Source organism: Paramormyrops kingsleyae, chromosome 13, assembly GCF_048594095.1.
Source record: "Paramormyrops kingsleyae isolate MSU_618 chromosome 13, PKINGS_0.4, whole genome shotgun sequence".
NCBI lineage: Eukaryota > Metazoa > Chordata > Actinopteri > Osteoglossiformes > Mormyridae > Paramormyrops > Paramormyrops kingsleyae.
Window position 1 is genome coordinate 8,268,054 of NC_132809.1, and position 24,333 is coordinate 8,292,386.

General features: G+C 41.2%; 1 protein-coding gene across 2 annotated transcripts; it reads left to right on the top strand.

Moving 5' to 3' along the window:
- Positions 1-410: 410 nt before the first annotated feature.
- Positions 411-13,468, top strand: LOC111848192 (sal-like protein 1). Of its 2 annotated transcripts, none has more exons than XM_023820001.2 (3): positions 411-1,232; positions 7,291-10,661; positions 11,696-13,468. In XM_023820001.2, exons 1-3 carry the CDS (start codon positions 1,160-1,162, stop codon positions 12,134-12,136), a joined length of 3,885 nt encoding a protein of 1,294 aa, XP_023675769.2. In that variant the 5' UTR covers positions 411-1,159; the 3' UTR covers positions 12,137-13,468. The 2 variants fall into 2 exon arrangements, with proteins under 2 accessions (XP_023675769.2, XP_023675770.2); XM_023820002.2 differs by lacking the exon at positions 411-1,232 and adding an exon at positions 4,302-4,772.
- The last annotated feature ends 10,865 nt before the right edge of the window (positions 13,469-24,333 follow it).

Genomic DNA, 24,333 nt, shown 5'->3' on the forward strand with positions numbered 1-24,333 from the left:
GTTTTTTGAGACCTGAGATTTACATTTACAAATTAAATTCTCGATCGGTTTTCAGTAGCATCTTATTTCACCGTAACTGATTTATATCTACACTCCTGAAAAAAACATAGCCTACATTGACAAGTTAAATCACGAACTCAAAAACACAAATGACATTTTTTTTACCAAATATGCGCGCAAAGGCAGTAATGCATTTGTTTCCATTGGTAAAACGGGACACCTCGATATTCCCCCTTTTTCAGCGCTCGGCCACTTGCTTGGCACACATGCACTCACGCACCCCGTCGCTCCCTCGCACATGCGCGTGCGCGCGCAAGCACGCACGCGAGCCCGCGCTCCTAGTTTATGATAGAACAGACCGATGACCAATAGCATCACAGGTGGGTTGGGCTACAGATTGTTCACAGAGTTGCATGGGGATCTTAAAGTTTGTTTGTTCGCGGAATACAGTGCCTACTGAAAACGTGTTAGCTACACTGTACGGCGATGATCAGATTACTTTGACTCGGAATATTTCAGGAATTCCATGGATCACCCATTTTTTCTTATCAAGACTAGACACGAAACTTAATTTCACTTGTCGATTTACCTTTTTTCACGTATCGCATACTGTACTATGGTAGGTGAGGTGTTTGACGTTATAGAGATCCGAAAAAGGTGATGTGTGGAATAGAAGCACTTGTACAGAGTCGTATTTTAGTATCGCCTCTGGCCAGGTTGAAGTATTGAAACTTTTTTAATACATAGAAGAGATATAGCGGAACGACTGGGAGCGACACTACAAATAACATTTCAGTACCAGCCAAGATAAACTATGCGTGGCTCCCAGCTGGTTGCTAAGAAGGGTTAAACTGTATCTGAAAGCCGTCGGAGAATCCTGCCTTTCCCCCACACGGATCAACTCATTGGATGGGAGCTGAAAGAGAGACAAGACTCCCCAGCAAATCAGGAGCTAATTGATTAAAGAGACTTCATTTGAATAGGGGGCTGGCGATGTGCCAATTGCCTTTCAAAGAACCCCTGTATGATTAATCGCAAAGCATTATTGATAATCATAATTATAGCAGGACACATGCGCGGTGGATGGGCTCGATTTCCGTAATTCTGAGAAGATTTTTTGGTAATTTTTTATTCTGCCCCGGCTGATGTGTGAACCAGCATGTCGCGGAGGAAACAAGCGAAGCCGCAGCATTTCCAGTCGGACCCGCATCTGGCATTATCCGAGCACAATGGTAAGTTATAGCCGAGCAAGAATCAAATACACTCCCCCATTTCTTAAGGATTAACCGTAAACCCAAATCATAAATCGATGTCGTCCGAGGTTTTTATTTTAATCAGTTTGATTAGGTTTTCAACTTTGACAGGATTAAGTGTTTAACTGCAACTTCTTAAATAGTAGTTAAGTCAGCCGTGTTGGAGTTTCCAGCATGTTATTTGACGTTATTTAGGTTGGTTACTTTTATTGTGTGACTGTTTCCAGTCGGTGTGCCAATGAGCAGTTTCACTGTTTTTTAAACTTTGACCAAACATATCTGTGGTTACTTATGAATATCTCTCAAACTCAGAATAATTAATAATGTTGTTGCTTGTATAGATAACTAATAGTAAAACATATTTGCATAATAAAAACTCACTTTACATAAATAATACGTTGTTACCAGTTTTACACGAGTTGCTGCTTCTTCCGATTACTATAGATGAGCTTTTGTCCTTCACTATAGGAATACTGTATAGTTCTTGCACACATTGTAGTATTGGGTCTTTTTCACTGTTTCAGCTAGGTTAGTCCAAGTATAATGTATATAGTTTTAAGCGGTTATAAACTGCTTGTTCCCTCTCGTTGTACCACACAAGGATCCTGTGTTAAGCTTAATAATGAATGTTCTGTTTTACACTGCGAATTGATATTTCGCAAAACAGAATAGTGTGCTTCGTTAGCTCAACTTAAGTAATATATCGCAATTACAAATGGATATACTTTAGATTCAGTCTCCTTATGATGTTGAAATGAAAGCAACAGTGGGAGTACTGTGGGCATTCCTTTGCAACGAGTAAATTATGATGTCCTTGTTGAAGACTGGGTATTTGTCGAGACAGCACAACATCTACACTCAAGTTATATCCGTAAATGTGAGCAATTAATAAAACTTGTAAAAGAACGATCCCTTTCACTTTGTCGACATGATCTTATCCAGTAACCAGCCCCTCAGTCTCTTGGGGGGAACATCGGATGCAGAAGCGCGTAAGTGCGAAATATCTTCGCTGGAATGTTACTTCAAAAGATATGCTTCCGACGGACATAAGTTCACCGAACATTCACTCCTTGTTCATCATCAAACCACTGAAATCATAAATGATCAAAACCAGGCCTAAATTGTATTATAGTTGTATAATATACGAAGCATGTTTCGGATCACACCCAGTCAGTCCTTAATTAACTTTGTTCAGCGTTTTAGTTTTAACGCCCCAAAACAGTTTTTTAAGGTGACATTTCTTAATATACATGAAATACACTCGAGACGAGTTGTAAATGTAAAAATCGTAGTCAGATGTTGCTTTATAAAGCTTCAGTTTACCATAATATAAAGTTAAATAAATTGCAGCTACGTTGTTTTCTAATAAATACCAGGGCCTGCTGGTGAATTCGCGGAAGCTCCTACTCCTAATCTTTAGCATTTCAGAGATTGCTTTGTCCAGAAGTATGCTTTTACTGCATCTCATGACAGGGACCACTTAAAATTTGTCCTAATCTGAAATCCTTATGATTTCATTTTAGCTTCTCTACCACTATGTCTTAAAAAGGTCTGCGGGTCACAATCTATTCACACTCAAATCTTTCGCTTACTTTAAAAATATACGTATGACTTGCGTGGCACTTTTCCTATTTTATTCAAACATAAGACCTTTAAAAATACCTGTAGTATACATGTGTTCTTTTTCACTACTGGAATTTCGTTTCGTGGTGTTCCTAATTAATAAAACAGTACAATGAACAACTTTTTGGTATCTTGACCAGCATATTATTTAGTGGTGCACAATATATTGAAGTTTTTTATGTCGCCACAGGATAAAATACAATATTCTTGCTTTATTTTTTTTATTGCTTCTATAGGCAACTTTAGGATTATTGGTTTAAAAATTAAATATACAACGTTTGTTTTGAAACAGTAGGTATATTTAAAAGAAAATGTAGACTATAACAGTAAGTATTTTGATCAAAATTACGTTTTCCATTAGCTGATAAATCAAAGTTTCTAAATGCTGGGTTAAAAGAAAAATGTAAAAAAAAAAACAGCAATTGCTAGTACTTTTCTCAGTTAATAATTATGTCCATTTTATGATATTCCCTGACTTGCTGTACAGACATATTTTAACTTTATGTAAGTTCCCAAAATACCTTAATTCTGTGTGGTATATTTTTAAGATGGGTGTATGCTTGGGTGTTTTACACAAATATGAACTTATTATGCAGTACTGATGTACTGCTGACACATTGTACATCTACAGTAAATATATTTAAATAGTGTCTTTTAAAAAAAATAAAATAATGCAGTGTAGATTCAGTTGTATTTTTTGTGTTCTAATTGAGGAGATCACTGTTGTCTTCTTAAAATGAATTTCTGTCTTTTTCCATACTGTGCAGAAGTTGCTGTGTACATTCTGTTGGTTTATAATGCTTAGTTTCCACAAACTGACATTTTGTTGTCTTGTAAATGTCGTCCATTGCGTGCCTGTGCTGGGTCATATCACACACACGCTGGATCGATACAAAACCCAGTGTATCCCGGACATACTTGTCATGACTGTGGGACATTTTTCCCTTAAATTTAATAACTCAATGAATAACCACATTTGTCGCCCTGTCTCAATGGACAGCGGCCTGAAAAGTTGAATACAAAACGTAAGCTGAGATGTGCTTCTGGCTCAGCGTTGGACTTGTGGCGCCGTTGTTGAAGTCGCCCAGTTAAGTTGTAGTCACGGGTGTGCAAACTGTTGTAATTCTTGGGCACGGAAAGCCTTGCGGAGTCTGGGGGTGTCCTTGTTTGGCAGACCCCCATCCCCTGGAAGCCCTCTTGTTACGAAGCAAATAGTGAGGGCGTGAGCATGGTGTTGGGGATGTGGTTGTGATGGTAGTGGAGACAACTCAGGCCAAAGGCTTACGGGGACCATGGTGGGGGGGGGGGGGGGGGTGATAAAGCCAGGCCCCTGCTGCAGTCACTCGTCCTGCAGGCTCAGCTGCTGCCCCTCTGCTGTTTTAACCTTTGTGAGCTCCCCTTCACATGGGGATTATGGGAGTTCAGGGGAAGCACGGGGTTCCCCCGCAAGGGGCTGTTAACCTCTGGGCAAAGCACTGCGGGCGGGCGAGCGGCCTCCTAGAAAGCTTGCACTTTATTTGAGAGGGGGTCTTAATGGCCTCTTCGTTTATCTTTAGCCCTGTATCGCCTTTGCCCCCCATCTCAAAGCGTGATTGACATAGTGAGTGAAACTTAGCGTTCGTTTGTTTTCCGTTTTTTTTTACCTGTTGAATAGTGAAGGTTTTGGTTACTTCTCCACCGGCTGCTGTTTATATAACGCAGTTTTAGGTACAGCCCTGTGGCCACCCTCTATGCTTCCTCTTCTTCATCCCCCCGTCCCCAAAAGCCTGGGTGGAGCAGAGCTGGCAGGCGGCGGGTTTCTCTCGGCAGAGATTGGTAGCTCCGACGGATGCCCGGAGCGGATTCAGGGGTCTGACGTCCAGCTGGCTCTCCTTCCCTAACCTGGCCGACTCCGAGGTGAAGTCAGCGTTGCTGGGGAAGGCCGCTCTTCCTTTTAACGTGTCTTTATTTTACATCCCAACAATATCTTAAGTCTTTCCACAGATTCCTTTTCACCTTCCTCTTTTACGATGGCGTGTTCATGGTGACCATGGGCGGGCTTTTCATTACATGGACAGCGTGTGCTCATTTAATTCTCTTTTGTCCGCAGGGATGCCGAACGATGATCGTTCACTGCATTTTCCTTGGAGAGAAAAACAGTATTTGAATATTCTATGTAGCACATATTTATGGAAATATAATGAACATGATGTTTTGCTACAGGATTGACACAGATTTCTGTCCAAATTCTCTATGCGTCAAGCAAGCCTTTCTGCTAAGAGTTTTGTAGAATTAAACATTTTGCATGCATAAGGAAGATTATTTGTTACATCAGAAAAAAATGAAATCAACCTTTAATCTTTTTGGTTACAGCGATGTAATATAAAAAATAATCCCATTAAGTTTATTCCCTAGACTCTATGAGAAGTTGGTCAGTACGTCTGAAACGACAGAACAGCAGAATCAAGTGTACGAATGCCGAAAAAAAATTGTGTTAGCTATTTGCTCTGCGTCAGATTTCATAATCATGTTCCATTGATGACGGGCAGATTTTAAAGAGCTGATAAATTCAGATTTTTTTTTTAAGATGACGTATGTAGCAGTCTAAATAAAATATTTTTTGGTTGAGTTAAGCAGGTTGTTTTGCATTCTGAATCCATCATTCAGCTTTAAAATTGATCAAACTATTTTGAGATTGCTTCGTTTGTCGGGCTGTCCAGTTTGCCACTTATTTACCAGTATATTACTGGGTTTATTGGGCAAATAACTTTGTTGTGCAATTTTATATGTCCCTGTGATTTATTTTTAAAAGTCTCTGTCCGAAAAAAGTGAAGTTGACAGCACTAACTTGTGAATTTGCGCGAATCAAACTTAGATTCTATTTTCTGTCACAAAGCACGATTTAGTGTGAATTTATGTGCATGTGGGAAATGCTGCTTTACGCTTTTGCCGATACCTGCGCAACTTGCTCTTTTCAAATTCACAGTGCATTTTCATTAAGATACTGAGGACACTATTTCTTATTAATTATTTTTTTGAATCTTGACATCAAGTACCATTTCTCAAGGGTCTCTCACAGGTATGACATATACATAACATGCAATGTCATTTTTAAGTTGTTTTGGAAAACTTCCCAAAATGTTTCGTTTGATGATGAGTGATTTTCTAAATATTTAGCTGATGTTGTTTGTTCTTTCCTGATTTTTCCTGTGATTTCTTTTTTCTATTTTTAATTTATCATGCTTGCGTAACCTGAATGAATGCAAGTTTTATAATGCAACCAGTACACTTCTGCTAATCTGCAATAATTCTTTCTCACAACCAGAATTTATACAGGTAGTTTGATGATAATATTGAAAAGGTGTTTTTTCTTGTGCTATTTGGCGGTGCAAAGCTGTGTTTTGATTGCTTTTGGATGACTGATGTTTCAGTGCAGGCCACGTCTAGCAATGTAATCCTAGCATTAAAAATCTGCTTTGAGGGGTCACTGAGCTGACCGTGCAGTATTGTGTTGCTGAACTTGTTGATCTGATGACAGTTTCCAATCTGCCTTTTGATTGGACCAGAGGTATATGTTTTTAGAATAGAATAGAATAGAATAATGATACTTTATTGATCCTCATGGATTTTTTTCTCCTGACTTTGTCCTTACACTAGTATTGTAAATAATCTTGATAATATTAAGTAGTAAGTATTATTATATTTCTTAAATGGAATTTATATTTTTATAATTACATTTTAACAGTTTATTTATATGGTGTAAATTGGCTTTGTAGTTTGGAAAAATAATAATTTCAAATTGATTTAGTCTTTTTTTAAGTCTATTTTTTCCCCTCTCGGGTTCAAATTTAGCCGAGTTGTTTAAAATGTCCGATTGGCTACTGGACGCAATCTCCACGCCAAAGGTTGTTCCTGTCAAACCCTGATTGTAGCCTGAATGGTTACAAATTAGTTTAGTAACAGGGATAAACTTGAAAATAGTTGAAAATAAGCAGACCTGACAGCAGCTTGAAAGTTTAATAAATCCTTCAGATGGCTGTTTTGCACCCAGTGGGCCAGTCAACAATGAAGAGTATGAAAAATTGGAAATCAATACCCCTCCTGAAATTTAAGTCCCAGTGTCTGCACTTCATAATGCTTTATATTTTGATGGATTATCTGAAGAAATATGATTATCTAAAATAGTGGGATTGACAAAAGTGACATTCGTCTTAAAAAGATCAGTTTTAAACAATACTTGAGAAGTGCTATTGATTTTTTTTAATCTCTGTACTTGAAGCACAGTATTTAGGTTTTTCTCCTCCGTCTTTGTGGGAAGTTTAAATTTAAATAGGTTTACCAAAGACTAGCAAAGGATTGTAAGCAGGAGAGGCTACGTCTCCAACTACAGCATATTTCTATGGAGTAATATTTTTGTTCTTTGTTGTGTTTCCAGGGGACACGGAACCCTGCTCGGATGTCACCCCCCTTAAGGACACTGATGCACACATTTGTAGCTGCTGCTGTGCAGAGTTCTTTGAGCTGTCCGACTTGAAACAGCACCAGAAGAACTGCACCAAGAACCAGCTAGTTCTGATAGTGAATGAGAATCCAGAATCTCCATCTGATGCCTTCTCCCCAAGCTCACCTTCTATCTACCCAGAAGAACAGATGATCAACGTGGCTATTAAAGCAGACCATGGTGATTGCCGGGACCTTTTTGAGCCCAGTGTGCTTGATAAAGAGGAGTCGATGGATATGGAAACCCCCAAAATTCCGAGTAACCATAGCAGCAGTAACAGCAGTCCCATCAATGATGACAGCAGCGGTGTCGTCGCCCACAGCAGCCAATCCGTGGACAAGATAGAGGCATCAGCATCTTCACCTCAAATGAACAACCTGAATAAACTGGGCAACTTTTCCATGATCAGCAGCAACGTCATCATTGAAAACCTGCAGAGCACGAAAGTCGCCGTAGCCCAGTTCTCCCAGGAGAGCCGCTCCAAAGGTGGCAGCAAGGTGGAGGCCCCGACCTTGATGGAGCAGCTCCTGGCCTTGCAGCAGCAGCAGGTCCATCAGCTGCAGCTAATCGAGCAAATCCGTCATCAAATAATACTGCTGGCCTCCCAGAACCCTGAGGCACCTCTGCCCCCCATCTCCTCTCAAGGTGCGATACCGAAACCCGGGAGTCCGCTGACCACCCTCAGCTCTCATCTCTCCCAGCAGCTGGCTGCTGCCGCAGGATTAGCGCAAAGCTTGGCGAGCCAGTCAGCCGGCATAAGCAGCCTCAAGCAAATGGCTACAGCAGCACAGCTACCTCAGAGTAAACCTGGTAGCGGCTACGTCCCCCCCGGCAGAGAATCATCTCAGAACACTGGCACGATGGCAGAATCGGCACTTAGCGAGCAACCCTCTGACAAACAGCCGGTGCATCCTCAACCCAACAACCTGCCATTGACAAATACACAGGCGTTCGGAATAAGTAGCCTGTTAAACTCTGGGGCAAACCCGCTTCTACCTCAGTCCCCCTCTGTTACCCCCTTGTTCTCTAATTCCCTACCTAGCATCAGCACAATGGTGGAAGACCTGAGCTCCCTGTCTGCCCTGGCACAGCAGAGGAAAGGCAAGCCAAACGGAACCACCGCCTTTGAGCCCAAGGGCGCTCCAGAGGAGGCCTTCTTCAAGCATAAGTGCAGGTTTTGCGCCAAGGTGTTCGGGAGCGACAGTGCCTTGCAGATCCACCTGCGCTCCCACACTGGCGAGCGGCCCTACAAGTGTAACATCTGCGGGAACCGCTTCTCCACCCGCGGCAACCTGAAGGTCCACTTTCAACGGCATAAAGAGAAGTACCCCCACATCGAGATGAATCCATACCCAGTCCCCGAACATCTGGACAATATTCCAACAAGTACTGGTATCCCATATGGCATGTCCATGCACCCGGAAAAACCGGTCACCACCTGGCTGGACAGTAAACCTGTTCTGTCCACTTTGACCACTTCAGTAGGCCTCTTGCTCCCATCAACGATTCCGTGTTTGCCCCCTTTCATTAAGAAGGAGGAGTGTCACTCTATTGCAATTACCAACCCTTCCAGTCCTGTTAAAAGTGACTCAGGAATCGTGGAGCTTTCCGCAAAGGGAACAGATGGTGTAGCAGAAGAAGGAAACGGGGGAAACTGGCCTAAATCAGAGGGAAAAGCTAAAGAGGGTGATCGACCTTTTAGTCTTTTTACCAGTTGTACAACAGAGAATACATCAGGTTGTACTTCCCCTAATAGCCTCCCTGTGACTACCAATCCACTCATGCCTCTGATGTCAGAGCAGTTCAAGGCTAAGTTTCCCTTTGCGGGTCTTCTGGACCCAATACAGTCATCTGAGACCTCCAAGCTCCAGCAGCTAGTGGAGAGCATCGACAAGAAGGTGGCGGATCCGAACGAGTGCATCGTCTGCCACCGGGTGCTGAGTTGCCAGAGTGCCCTCAAGATGCACTACCGCACACATACAGGGGAGAGACCCTTCAAATGCAAGGTGTGTGGCCGCGCTTTCACCACAAAGGGCAACCTCAAAACGCACTATAGCGTACATCGCGCCATGCCACCACTAAGGGTCCAGCACTCCTGTCCCATCTGCCAGAAGAAGTTCACTAATGCTGTGGTCCTGCAGCAGCACATCCGCATGCACATGGGCGGGCAGATTCCCAACACCCCTCTGCCAGAAAATTACCCTGAATCCATGGAGTCTGACACAGGATCCCTTGAGGAGACAAATTTCGACGATTTTGAAAACTTTTCGGATGAGACCATGGAGGACTGTCCTGAGAACGGGATCCCTGACACCCCCAAGTCAACGGACGCCTCCCAGGAGAGTTTGTGCTCCTCTCCCATACAACCAGAAATAATGGGGATGGCCAGCTTGGAGAACCAGAAGCGGATCACCCAGCAGGGGCTGATTGACGAATTGCAGGCTAAAGAGTTGGCAGAAAATGGTACAATGGAGGGAGATCACGTCAGTAATGACTCATCAACTGTTGCAGAGGACATTGAGAGTCAGTGTCCTGGGAGCCCCGCTATCTCTGAATCTACCTCCTCCATGCAAGCACCATCCCCTACCAATTCTGTCCCTGGCCAACGCACATCCCCCAGCTACGAGGAAAGGCAACAGAGAGCTCTACTGATAGAACACTCAGGCACCAGGCTCATGCAGTTCCCCAGTGTGGCAGCCTTGGACCTAACATCTTGCAACCCCTCAAAAGACCCATTAAGCATGCTTTTCCCTTTCCGAGAGCGTGGCACCCTCAAGAACACGGTGTGCGACATTTGCGGCAAGACATTTGCATGTCAGAGTGCCTTGGACATCCATTACCGAAGCCATACCAAAGAAAGACCATTTATTTGCACAGCCTGCAATCGGGGGTTCTCCACAAAGGGCAACCTCAAGCAACACATGCTGACCCACCAGATGAGAGACCTGCCTTCCCAGCTCTTTGAGCCATCCAATCCTAGTCTCACCTCTAGCCCCACCCCGTCAGTCCTCTCCGTTGGGTCGCTATCATCCATGATCAAGACCGAGGTCAATGGCTTTCTGCACAGCTCCTCCCACGATGGCAAAGACCCTGCAGTGGGTGTGGTGAGCTCTTCAGGTGCCACATCCCTTGTGCTCCCAGCCGCTCCACCTCGTCGTACACCCAAGCAGCACTATTGCCACACCTGTGGGAAGATGTTCTCTTCCTCCAGTGCTCTGCAGATCCACGAGCGCACACACACAGGAGAGAAGCCCTTTGCTTGTACCATTTGTGGCAGAGCATTCACTACCAAAGGCAATCTCAAGGTTAGCGTGTCTCTTTGTGGTGCTGGTGGGTGCTGGTAGCTGGGGGTGGCATGGTGGTGCAGTGGTTAGCACTGTTACCTCACGCCTCTAGAACCAGGGTTCGAGCTTCCACCATGGCTCCATGTGTGTTGAGTTTGCATGTTGTTGTTGTGGGGTTAATTGGAGTTAATTGGAATTATCAAATTGCCCATAGGTGTGCATGTGTGAGTGTGCCCTGTGATGGGATGGTGCCCCATCCTGGGTTATTCTCTGCTTTGTGCCCATACGCTCCAAAACCCCCATGACCCTGAATAGGACAAATGGTTTCAGAAAATGGACAGATGGATAAGTAGCTGGCTACTAAAGCATCCAGCTGTGTAACTTAATAAAAATTAATTGTTATTATTATTATTAATAATAATTACGATAGTAGTTGCTAAACATAGTATTGTTGAGTGGCACAGCAGATATTAAAACAGGTGCATTTTCCAATAACAGTATAAAATGGGTACTACGGGTAAAACTAAAGATTAGTAAGAGTTTATATTTTATAGCATGTTAGTGTGGCATTAATTAATGGAAAATTAATAATCAGGCCCTGAGCATTTAGCCACAGACACGTAACACAACCTCTGTTTGAATGTTTGCTGGTGTCTCCAGCAAGCACTTATTAAAGTTATTAACATGCGGCACAACCTCAGAACAATCAATAGAGGAGAAAGAGGAGAAAATCTGTCTATTTAAAGAGCTTATCTCAGTCAGTGTAAATGAATACCTTTTGTATTTAAAGATCCTATTTTATATTGCCCATTACACCCTTTATACAATACAATTTCAAATAATTTTTGTAAAAAGAAACAATTAAACATGCTTTTCTCTCACTGGATAGTTAGGTTTTCGTGTGATGATTAATATAAATTTTAGAGACTTAGAAATTTATGTTACAGATTATTTAAATATAAGCAAACTGCAGACAATGTAACACAATTAAGTGTCCGTGTTTTTTTTTTTTTAAATAGCTAATATGATGCCCCATTCACTGTCTCATTGTGCAGGTACACATGGGAACACACATGTGGAATAGCGCCCAAGCCCGTCGGGGTAGGAGGCTCTCTGTGGACGGCCCCATGGCCTTCCTGGGTACCAACCCTGTCAAATTTCCTGAGATCTTCCATAAGGACATCACAGCCCGAGCAAGCAATGGGGAACCAGGGAACTTTTGGAACCAGTATGCCACAGCTTTTCCCAACGGCCTGGCCATGAAGGCCAACGAGATCTCAGTCATCCAGAACGGGGGACTGGCTCCTCTTTCTGGGAGCATTGGAAACGGAGGGAATTCTCCCATCAGCGGCCTGACGGGAAGCTTGGACAGGCTGACCAGCGCAGAACCCAGTGCCGCCCTCGCCAGCCTGGAGAAGATGGCAGGCGTGCAAAGCGGAGCTCATTTCCGGTTTACACGCTTCATGGAAGACAACAAAGAGATTGTCACCAACTAGACCCGCGGACAGTGGGGGACACCCGAGTGACAGTCCCAGATGTGTATCTCAATACATGTAAGGAACAGTAAAGAACGTCTTTTGCCTTTGAAACAAACGAAAATGTTCATTTCCTTTGTACAATGTACAACATTATTGTTAACGTTTTGTACAATGTACAACATGTTATGGTTTTACGGAACTTATTTATTAGTGATGATTATGATGTCGCTTGGAATCAAGTGTAAGCATTAACAGTCCCACTGGTTTTCCTGTTTCATGTCCTGAATGGATTTGTATGAAGAATTTGAAAATATTCCTTGAAAAGTCAACGTTTCCATATACATCTGCTTAGGTTAGGCTACTTCACCTTGGCTATAAATTATTTTGTATATGTAGTGTGTTTGTTATAAATACATAATATTTGGTGTGCAAATAATGTTTTAGATCTTTATTAAACAAAACGTAAAGGATATACGTAGTATATGTTGATTTTGGGGATCCATTCAGGTATACATGTTTTACCTTCCAAGAAAAAAGACAAGGAACAATACTTACCTGATCATTAATTTTATTAAGTTTGTAATCTTTGTTAAGAAAAAAAAGTTTTAAAAAACTTATTTCAGTTAGTATGTAGATGAATACTGATCGAGTCCAACAAATTTGTCATTGTATTTCACTTAATATCATTTTTCATTTTGAAAACAAAAAGAGTTCTCAAATATTAGTACCAAAAAATAATTATACCACTACATTTGAAAAAGAAAAAGAGAAAAAGGGTTATATTGAATTTTAATCTTAATTGGTTTTGTTTTCACATATTTTTCTTGCTGTGACTTTTCGGTTGCTTTGACTGTCATTTTTGTATGGGGGTGCATTCGATTTAAAAACAAAAATTTCATGAAGAGGAGAGCATTTTTCAGGAATTCTTGGCGTAGTTGTTTGACCCGAGAACGAAGGAGAAAAAATACCGTATTGGTGTTTTTTATGTGTATAAAGTGCTGAACTTCCACGTTGCTGCTATGTTTTTGCATCTCCATCGACATCACATGCAAAGGACGTGTAGATGCTATTGTAAGTACCGTCAGTTATGGATGTACATATACTCATTACAAAACAAGTCCATCTTGAGCAGGGGATGAATACATGTTTTTATAAATTTATGTGTATATACAGTATATATACATAATTATAGATAAAAGGTCTGAAAATACTTGGACTGTTACACGCACATTCTTGGAAAGTTGGAAGATCTTTATGAGTCCAGTTTCTCTACAGTTTAATACCTACTAACAACGGAAATACTGTAATTCTATACTCTAATAGTCAAATACATCAGTTTTGCAAAATAAATGTTGTGTGGGTAGTTTTTAATTCTCGGCTTTTATTTGCTATACCCTTAAGTGACTATTCCTGTACTATATCATGCATTTTGTTAATGTAATTGTCGTTGAATTTGCATGAAAGTTCGGTGTAGGTGCCATCAGCTTTTGCTACACAGGCCTATGCGTTTTATTTCAGCTTACAGCAGAGCGCAATGCCACTCGAAGCCCATGTGGTGCCACAGGCAAGCTTCACCCCCCCCCCCCCCTCCAGCAAATTTCACAACCCAGTTTCACTTTGGGGGTTGAAGGTGGGGAGTTGCTAAGTCTGTGCCCTCTCAAGAGATGTTACCCTAGCTGTTCCATCCAGTTTGGTTGTGGGTTTCGCTAATGATCAGAGATTACACTGCTAAAGTATGCTTTAAAAAAAAGGAGGAAAAAAAACTTTGACAGCTTAAAGTCTTTCCATCATTCCCACTGTCAGGACTGAGGATATTTAATATTAACTAATGTGTCTTATAAAACAATCCTATTTATTAGGATTAATTTTGTGTAAAATGTATGTTTTGAATGTTTCATACTAATATGCACAGGTCATCACCTTCTGAATTCAGAGCCCAGAATTAACTAGGTAAAGTAATTGTACTGTTGGAATAGTTTTTACTTAGTCTTACATAACCCACACTTGCATAACTGATTATTAGTAGGAAACAAGTATAAGTCTATACACGGTGGGAATCGACGTTAAAGTAGCCTATTTGCTTAATTTTATTTGTATTCATTTTTTACCTTGTCTGAGTTTCGTTGTTTTGTTTCTTTAAAATGTATGCTACTTTAATAACTATTAAGCAGCATTAGGCTATACGTGGTGCAGTGTAAGGTCACGTAAACACGTTATAAGAATATGTTGCTGTTTGGTATTGCAATGTAGCATTAGGCTATACATAGTATTTGGAAACATTCAGATTCACTCCCTAAAATTCAGGAATGCAAGTATTCACATACTTGACCTCAAAGTATAGTACGATATAAGTGACATGTTAGCATATCGGTATAGAAGCGGACACTTGTTTTAAAATGTATAAGACATATTTTCCTTTCCATTCAACAGCTGCATTTAATTTTACACATCGGTGCGCTTCCTGAAAAGCGGGATCTGCTCATTCGAGGCCGCATTCTCTTTCGCTCTCCTCACCATCTTTTTTTTCTGCTTTCTCAATACTTTTTAGATCTAGATTCAAAATGCTCCTAGCAAAGGTCCGAGGTTTTGCCGATAGATCCACCCCTGCCCCCAACTCAGCCCCTTCCCCCATAGCCTGTTCCGTTAGACAATAACATCTGGTCCCGCTTTGTTTGTACAGATCATAGCTTCTGCATAGTTTATTACCAACCCAATAAATACCTGGCCTGTATCGCTCATTTATTTACTTTAAGCGTACGGGAACTTCCTCAGATATGAGCGTCCCAGGGTTTGTTTATGAAATTAGGCTGCTAAACTTTCGAAAGATAAGGAATAATGAAATGAAACACTTTACATGTCCCTTCACACATTTTATAAACTAAATTAGGAGGGGTATTATATATTGAAATATATAAATTTAACCAAAATCGGGTAATAAGTCGAATTAATTGAATGTATTTTTAAAAATCATCATTTCAGGATTCATTGATTGTGTAATACGAAAAAACATTTCAGAAATCAGATCTGATTTCTGACGACTTTAACTTAATACTTTTTGTTTATTGTGTTCTGGTTTTACATAGGAAGATCCTTGGTGTAGTGAATGGATTTGATCTTTCAATTTGAATTTGACACACGCGTAACATGCAGAGTCGCTCCAACAGCAAAGAGGCAGGTGGGTGATCGCCTGCTGGCTCGCGAGGACGCGCTGGCGGTCAGTTAGATTTGGTGGGTGGGCCTCATTTTATTTTTAACAAAAACCGAATGTTGTTCTTGTAATCTCCTTTGTAGAACCCTTATGGATTACGATGCTTCTGTTAAACCAGCCATGCAATTTACTTCTTTGCTATATTGTATAAAAACTAAAGAAAGGGTTGTAGGAAACGCTTATCCATTTTGAGTAAATGCAAGGAACGCGCTGCCTTTGGTCACTAGTTTCAGAATAATCATGCAATGATTGTGTAAAAGCTTGCATGGCACTATAGTTTTAAGTATTTATTTGTTTTATTTCCCTCAAAGGGCCGCGAGTTAGTAACACGTCCAGCACTCCACTGCCGATCAAATGCTTAATGCTAGTGTTAAGTTGTCCCTGGGTTTTATGATCCCGGGTACCGCTCTTTTAATGGTCCTTAACCATATGCCGTACTCTCAATTTTTTTACAGTCAAAACAGGAAAGTGTCTGAGTAAAAATGTAATTCCCGCAGAGGAGTAATTTGACTCACACAATAAGATGCCTATGTAATTCATATCTTTAAAGGCAGTTTTATTGTAAGAAGATGGGGGGAAACTCTACAGAAGATGCATTTACCTACTTTGTTGAGCGTAACTGAAAATAATCTGACCCATTTTATTAAATTAGATTTCTAGAGAAACTTAAAAAAATGGAATTTCAGTGTTCGTATCAGGCTTGGTTGTATGCAAACTTAATTTGAACTCATAATGAATGTCCAATTTGCCATTGTGTAAAGGGGCTAATGATGTTTTTAGGTTTCGCTTTGATTGTCTACTGAAATGTTTTGATTTATTCCAGACCAATGATATCAGATCAGCATCTAGCTTTACATCTAGAAACGTCTTGGTCATGAATGGACAGTAAATCCCCCTAGCACATGTCACCATTTTATGAGTCGTGGACAAATGTATAAAGGCGGGATTACACTACTAAGGTTTATTTGACAAATATAAAAAAGACGAGGAATGTACCGACGGTGACTAACAGTGAATCACCCCTTATTTCTCCAGTCTCGTTTCCTCTGCACTTCACGTATGGTCGCATATCGATCGAGGAGCTGTAGAGCAATACAGAAACGCTTCAAGCTCAGGTGGCCCGATGTACTGAATTGATCGTTTCCGCTGGGCTGCCACCACCGGCAGATCGGGCTGGTGGAGGGGGTGAAGGAATTGTAGGGTGATTGTACAGCGCCATCAGAGCCTGTGTCGAGTGTATAACGATGGCCAGGGGTGCTGCTGTATGTAAGATCTCTGTTACTGATCACCTGAATGAGCAGTAACCTATAGTGCACCGACGCTGCTGCTGTATGCAAGCTTAAAACCTCCTGTCAGTCACCCCGGGTGTTGTTTTTATGTGTATTGATTTTTGCTCTTTTTTTAAATAATGCCTGCTCTCTCTTGTAGCTTAATGGGGCATGTTACTCTGAAGTTTTAAAGAAGCGCCGCATACATCTGTGAGCAGCGATCACAGCTGGGTTTAGCTCCGGGAAACTTGGTGGGAATTGCGACTCTGAGCATTATTAGGGGGAGCAGAGGATTACCATGAATTATGCTAGTTAAATTGCGGGAAGAGCAGCCCCTGTTGTTTCCCTAGGCCTTGTTAAGCATGCAGTCGTTTAAGCCACATAACTCAGGCGCTCGTGTGGCAGCGTGGAGCGGCAGCCCTCGGGGGAGGAAATCCCACATATCAGGCCATTTTCTTGAACATTGAAGCTAACTGCCATAATTTAATGCAGGTAATGTTTCTTTTGGCTTTCTGAATCACCAGCCACGTCCGCAAAGCACTTAAGACAAACTGATTTCTGTCAGTACCGTTTCGTGCAGTGGTTTAAAAAGGAAGACGGAAAACAACACAGTAAACACAACTTGAAAAATGTAACTCGTTTTTGTTGCAGTACCACGTAAGCTCATGGATAAACACTGCAACAGCAACATGAACATCGTTTGCCGAAATGGAGTATTAGGCTGTCTCCGGATGACAGTTTATCTAATAAGTCCGTTTGCTGTTGCGCCTGCAGTGTCTCGATTCGTCTTTAGTGTGACTGAATAAAACTCGGATGCCCTTTCATTGGGTTTCAGCTCCTGCTGTAGCACAGAGGCTCATTAAAGAACTGTTGTGCAGTGTTTCCAACTTGGGTCAGCTGGCTGGCGTAAGATTTTCAATTCCAGACAAGTCTGCACACGCATTTACATGTATGTAACAGTTTTATTACATTGTAATTGCAAACTACCCCAACACTTTTGATGTAGATAATTTTAGGTTTATAATGGAACAATATAGATTGCGTTCTTGCGTGAGTGTCACGCCAGATGCGTGAGAGCTGGCAGCCCTGGTTGTGAAAGTGTCCGAGCTTGGTGGAGGGGAGTCTTGCAGAGGTGGAGCAGAGAGGCTGTATTCAGCCACTCATGCGTGTCCGCAGCATGGAGAAGGTCCATCTCCCACAGCCAGGCGGAACCACTTGCGCTGGCCCGGTGAATGTGCCTGTTGTGCTTCTCTTATTGCCACTGCCATTACTGTCCCTAACTTATCATCACCAGCAAAATTAAAGAGCCATTCTAATTGTGTTCACCATTCTCTCTTATTGTGAGGGAAACTTCCTTCATTTTCATGCTAATTTGTTAAATTGGGGGAGGGGGGTGTTTGGTGGGTTATTCATTCAAAATTGGTTAGTCTGTGAGGCAGAAATGTACTAAAGTAGAAACAGAACTGAGAGACGTTACTACTGCCTGTTCAGGCTCCATCTGTCTGAATGTCTTTTTAAAGTTGTACTTCCATTTTACAGTTAATGGTATGTTGTTGTACTGTCGAATGGAGAGATCCGCTTTCTAGTCTCCTTTCTCGAGTCCCAGTTGAAGATAAAATGGGTGGTTTTTGTCTCTTTCACCATCAGAATTACAACCCGTAACCTTAGCCCAAACTGTCTGCTTCGGAGTTTAAACACACAAAGACCAGTGTACAGTTTCATTTCGGAGATTAGATTACTTCATCACAATCTAACTTTAATTTATGCGAGGGAGATATCTTTTTATAGTTTTATAACCCAGTAACTGGATGCTTTCTTGATGTTTTCAGCACAAAAAAAACCTGAGAGAACTGTAACACTCTCCATTCTGCAATAACAGGTGTTTCATGTAATTGTTGAAATATAGTTTGTCATCTAGTTTGCATGGCTCCCAACCAGTGCTCTGTCTGAAAAAAACTTGTCAACAACAATCAGAATAATGTGAAAGTTAAGAAGCAAAATTCTGAAATGAAATATAGTATATTTCTCAGCACTCATTAGTTGGATAATATGCATCTAATTGTACATTTGGAATGTTTGTCTGAAAACCCTGAAGTTGTAGTAGTCTTTCAGACAGCTTTAAGTTGTATTATAGTCATGTGTTATGCAAACAATGTGTAGTTTATGATTTTGTTTGTTGTGCTCTGAATTTGAATACGATGGCCATTGATGTAGTGAAGGTCTCCCCTATCATTGGGTTTGTCTGCTCCCTACACATGCTGCATGTAGAATCGCCCCTACGGCTCGGGAGCGCGTTGGGAAAGCGCCACTTTCAGCACTTACAAAGATGTGCAGAACTTCTACAAGTTTAGGTGGGTTGGCCCACATTTTTTTTTTTTGCTAGAAATGAAACATTTGTACTCATTGGCTGTTGAGTCCCTCTTGTCAACATTGCATGTGTTAAATCAGTCATGCAACTTCTAACTGACAGTGTTTTAATGATAACATTTTAAATGTAACAATAAAACTGTTTTAGGGCTGTTCTCATAAACTAAGCAGTACACGTCTGCTGCTTTAGGTGGGATCCATTATTTCAGAATGTGGAATGGAATGCTGGTCCATGAGGGATTACTCTGGCTGCTCTGCTTACTTGTGAGACTTCTGTCTACAGTTATCTGGTGTGTGTTCGCTGCCTCATGCTATGTCCTTAAGGTTCACTCTGATCCCACGAGCAGGTATGCATAATAGAATATAGTTTTTTTTTTTTCACCCTCACATCTGTTTTTTTGCACGTAGCATTTACTGAACAAAACCTCCAGATCCTGTCTTTCATGTATTACGAATGTGTGGCCACCTTATAATGTGCACCTGCTCCTTAACAGAGACTGCCGGTTCCTCCAGACGGAGAATCATATGGCTGCAAATGAATACATACAGCACACCGACGGAGTCGAGAGGGTCGGTAACTGTTTGGCTAAATGTTTAAATGGCTATGATCAAATTAAATCAACTCAAACGGCCTTTTATTGTCAATTCTCCATATGTCCATAACATACAAGGGAATCAAAATGCTATTACATCTTCGTAGTACAAATATAAAATATAAAAAGTATAAAGATATAAGATAAATATCAGTACTAAAAATAGTAAATAGTAAACCTCAGTACAATGTGCAATAGTCAGTAGTGCAAAAACAGCAAAAGACCAGTGACAGTGATGTAAAGTGAGGAGGTGCATTTTTAGAGCAGCTTACGAGATGTAATATTGAGTCTTTTATGGTAGCAGCTACGGTAAAGTACTTGGTAGGTAGTGATGCATGATCCAAATGATTTTAAATGTTATATTTGTTGGTGGCAGACGTGGCAGTTCCAGCATCTCAGAAATGACCACCCTTCCGGGATTTTCACATACTACAGTCTTTACAGAGAATGGTGTGATAAACAACTAAACATCAAGTTAGTGTACAAAATGCGTTGTTGGTGACAGTGTTTAGGGCCACAGGCTGTGCTGAACAGTGACGGTGGTGGGCAAAAAGGCTTCGCTGAAAAGTACGACTCGTCCTTTGAAGTGGTTCTGGAGGCAAAAGTGGGACCTACTCAGCATTAGTGAGGTGTACTTCAGACACTGCGTCTCCTGGTGTGTCTATAATAATATGCCTTCCCTTAATTTAGAGACTTATAATTTTATCAAAGAAAAACTACACATGGTTTTTATAATTGCCATCAACTGCTAAAGAAATAATGTTAAATTAGCCCAGGAAATGCCACCCAGACTGTTTGGGTATGGTAATGTAATGTATGAATATTTAATTTGTTCAGGCCCTGAATGGTATATGCCGACCCAAACTGTAATTGGTCTGATCATTTTAAATGAGACCCTCTCTGTATATTAAATGGCATTTAAGGCTCTTGTATCATAATCCCTTAAACATAATCCAATGCTTTATTTGCCAGGTGCATGATGTACAAAGAATTTTCCGATAATACAACCCCCTATTATGAATGTAACAAGGAAGCAGCTGTAAACGCAAAATTTGTAAAATTTGCATTTAAAATGGAAATAAATGTAAAATACAGAGAGTAATGGATATGTACTAATAATCTGTTTAAGAGACTGTGGGAAATAGTACAGCATGCATGTTATTTACTGATAATGCAAAAAGAAGAGGTAAGCCCCATTAAAGTGTGAGTTGATCATGGAGGAGGGAAGCGGAGAAGTCCAGTATATCCAACAATTATTTAATGATGGGGAAATTACTGTGATGTTTTCATCAGCAGATGTAGGAATACAATATGAATGAATGAATTTTGACTGAAGCAAGACTTTAGTTTTAAATTTCTGTATTTTTAACCTGTAGTATGTTTCTTTTAGTATAATTTTAAGTTTCTCAGCTTGGGGTTTAAACAAGAATGCAGATGAAGTGGTGTTCCCTGGAGTTTTTAAAATTTATTTGAACCATTGCTAAAATTAGAATAATTTCCCACATATGTTTATGATGATTACCTCAACCAAATAACATGTTTTAAGGGCTTGCATGTCACACGTCAGTATTCCTTTTATGTGCGTGTGTGTGTGTGTGCGTGTGTGTGTGTGTGTGTGTGTGTTCTCTGAACTGTACCTATGGCTCTTCATAATAGTGTCCAGTCGGCCGAGGGCACCAGGCACTGATATGCTGAGCAGCTGTGGCATGTAGTGAATCTCTCACTGCACTTGGGCCCTCGTGCCTAAGCTTCCGGGGAGCATGTGCGACGCCTCACCTCTGTGCACGGAACACGAGGCTTCTTCTCCAGCTCCTTCAGGTCAATAGTGACCTTTTAGCACACATGACCTGTAACTGCCACCTGCACTACTCTGTTGCTCTTCGTCCTCACTTGAGGTGTCCTACATGCCACGAGCACGTCATGTAGTCTGGGTTCCGGAATAGTTCTGCTTGCAACCTCAGCCCTTATTTTTTCTGCTGTGATGTATGAAATTTGTTGCTAAGTCAATAACTGCCAATCCTTTGTTTTACCTTAAGTCCATTCTTGGAGAATCCTTGTAATAATACTGGTTGCAACTCAAATGCTAAAATGAAGTCACTCCACAGATGAAGTCACTTTGTTTAAAGTGCAAAGTGTGAATGGATGTTGTGGAACGGATGTGGAAATAATGAGATGGTGAAAAATGATTGATGAAATATTGGAAAAACTGTGAGTGATGATGAAACAGCAATTTTAAGTGTGAAGGGAAGAAAGTGTGGGTGAATGTATAATATCTAAAGTAGGACTCTACCCGCTGGACACTTTACTTGGTATACCTGTTGAACGGCTCATTGAAGCCAATATCTAATCTATTCATATGTTGGCAGCACAATGTATTAAATTATTCAGATTCAGATCAGGAGCTTCAGTTAAAGTTGACATCAAACACCAGAATTGGGAAGAAAGGTGATTTAAAGTGACTGAATGTGGCATGATTGGTGCCAAACAGGATGGTATGAGTATTTCAGCAACTGCTGATTTACTGGGATTTTCATGCAGAACTATCTCTAGTGTTTACAGAGAATGGGCCAAAAAGGAGAAACCATGCAGTGAGTGTCAGTTCTCTGTGCGGAAATGTCCTGTTGATGGCAAAGGTCAGAAAACAATGGCCAGACTGGTTCAAGTTGTTAGAAAGACAACAACTCAAATGCCCCCTCGTTACAACCAAGGCATGCAGAAGAGCATCTCTGAATGAAGTACCTAACAAACCTTGAAGCAGCTGGGTTACTGCAGCAGAAGACCACACCAGGTGCTCCTCCTGTCAGCTAAGAACAGGGAACTGAGGCCACAGTGGGCACAGACTCACCAAAATTGGACAATGGAAGATTGGAAAAATGTTGCCTGGTCAGATGAGATCAACACTTCAGGCTGCTGGTGGCAGTGTAATGGTCCGGAGGATATTTTATTGCCACATTTTGAGCCCATTAGTACCAATTGAGCATAGTTTAAATGCCACAGCCTACCTGAGTATTGTTGCTGACCATGTCCATCCATTTATGACCACAGCGTACCTAGCTTCTAATGGCTACTTCCAGCAGGATAACAGGCCATGTCACAAAGCTCATATCATCTCAGACTGGTTTCATGGCAGCCTCAGACAGTTCACTGTACTCAGAAGGCCTCCACAGTCACCAGATCTTAATCCAATAAGGTATCTATGGGATGTGGTGGAACAGGAGATTTGAATCATGAAGGAGCAGCCCACAAATCTGCAGTAAAGACACATCAATAAAGGAATAATCAATAGAGGTGTATTGGATGAGACTTCTGTGATGGTTTCACCTGTGTGTGTTAATTTCAATTCAGTTTAGCACAATAACTTTGCACGGCTTTACAAACACTGTTTTTACAGGCATCAATGGCCTGATTTTCCTTTTCCCCACACAATGAGTCACTCATCAAATCGGGAAAAACAACCACCATGTCCACAACATGCATTATGCGTGGTTATGATAAAGTTCCCTGTATTGTTACGTTGTAGCCCAATCTAAAGGTATGTCCACTTCCTCTCTGTCCGTTTCACTGGCGTGCAGCTGATCGGGCATTTCACGACATCCAAAGACTGTGCTTCAGCTGTGGTCTTTATTTGTTATTTATCTATGATTATTTTGTTTCATTACTGATGTTTTGGGGGGGGGTCATTTTTTAATTTTAGTTTTAAATCACTTAGTTAAAACTGGCAAACTTGTTTTTGAATTCTCATCTGGATGAATGAGTAAATTGTAGTTCTGTATTGTGAATAATATGGGGGGGGGGTGGGGGGCAATTTACTTCACCTCTATTTAGTCTGCTTAGTGATCCTGAAGGTACATCAGGTACTCTCTGTTTTAATTTAGTTATTTTTTAAATGTACTGATAAAATGTTTTGCTAAAACTCAGCCACAGAGCTTCTGAGTTAAGCCGGGGTTGAAGACCGAGGTTGAAGATTAACATGACCAGTGCCGGTTTCCACGGTCTGCAAAATGAGAACACTGCCCTTTTTCTTCCAGAGTGATGTGGGTCACACTACTCCCAGAATTTACATTTCAATACAAAAAAACAATAATAACACATTGTGTTAATACTTAATGATTCTGGCCCAGGGAAAGACGATACCTCCTGTTATCCTATAAAAGAAAAAGCTCCTTCATTTATATAAAAAAGGGCAGCGCTGCTCGGGGTCAGCAAATTAGCCCTGTAACTCTGTACAGCTGCCTCTGTGAGGCCTGACTTTCCGGGGCCTGACAATGGCTGCCAGTTACCATCCGCTTAACGCTCACCCTCATTTTACACACAGCTTTGATAACACTGTCTGGCCATGTGCTTAAAAATGCAGCCTCTTAGGTTATGTGCAAGCAGGGCTTAACGTGTTCAGTTTGGGCACTGTAAATGCAACAAAAAGACACTCTTGCTAGCACGTCTGCGAGTTTCCTATTTTTCCTCACCTGTTAGTGTAATGGGCAAATTTTTCTCAGCTACTGATCCCCGTACGATGCATTTCCTCATTTGTAAGCACCTTCATGTTTTGTTACATTCCCACAATTTTTCTGGGAGAAGAATTTAAAGCTTTTGTGCCTGTGAAGTTTGTCTTTCAAACCTGTAATTAATTAGCACAGAGGCTGGGACGTTTGCTCAGAGCGCACGGCATTAATCCATCAAATCTGCTGTTAAATGCTAGTTTATATCATTCTCGGCACTTTGCACTACTGAACCTTTAAGGCATTTTGTTTATTTTCCGACGCAGGCTGTATGAGTGCAGGG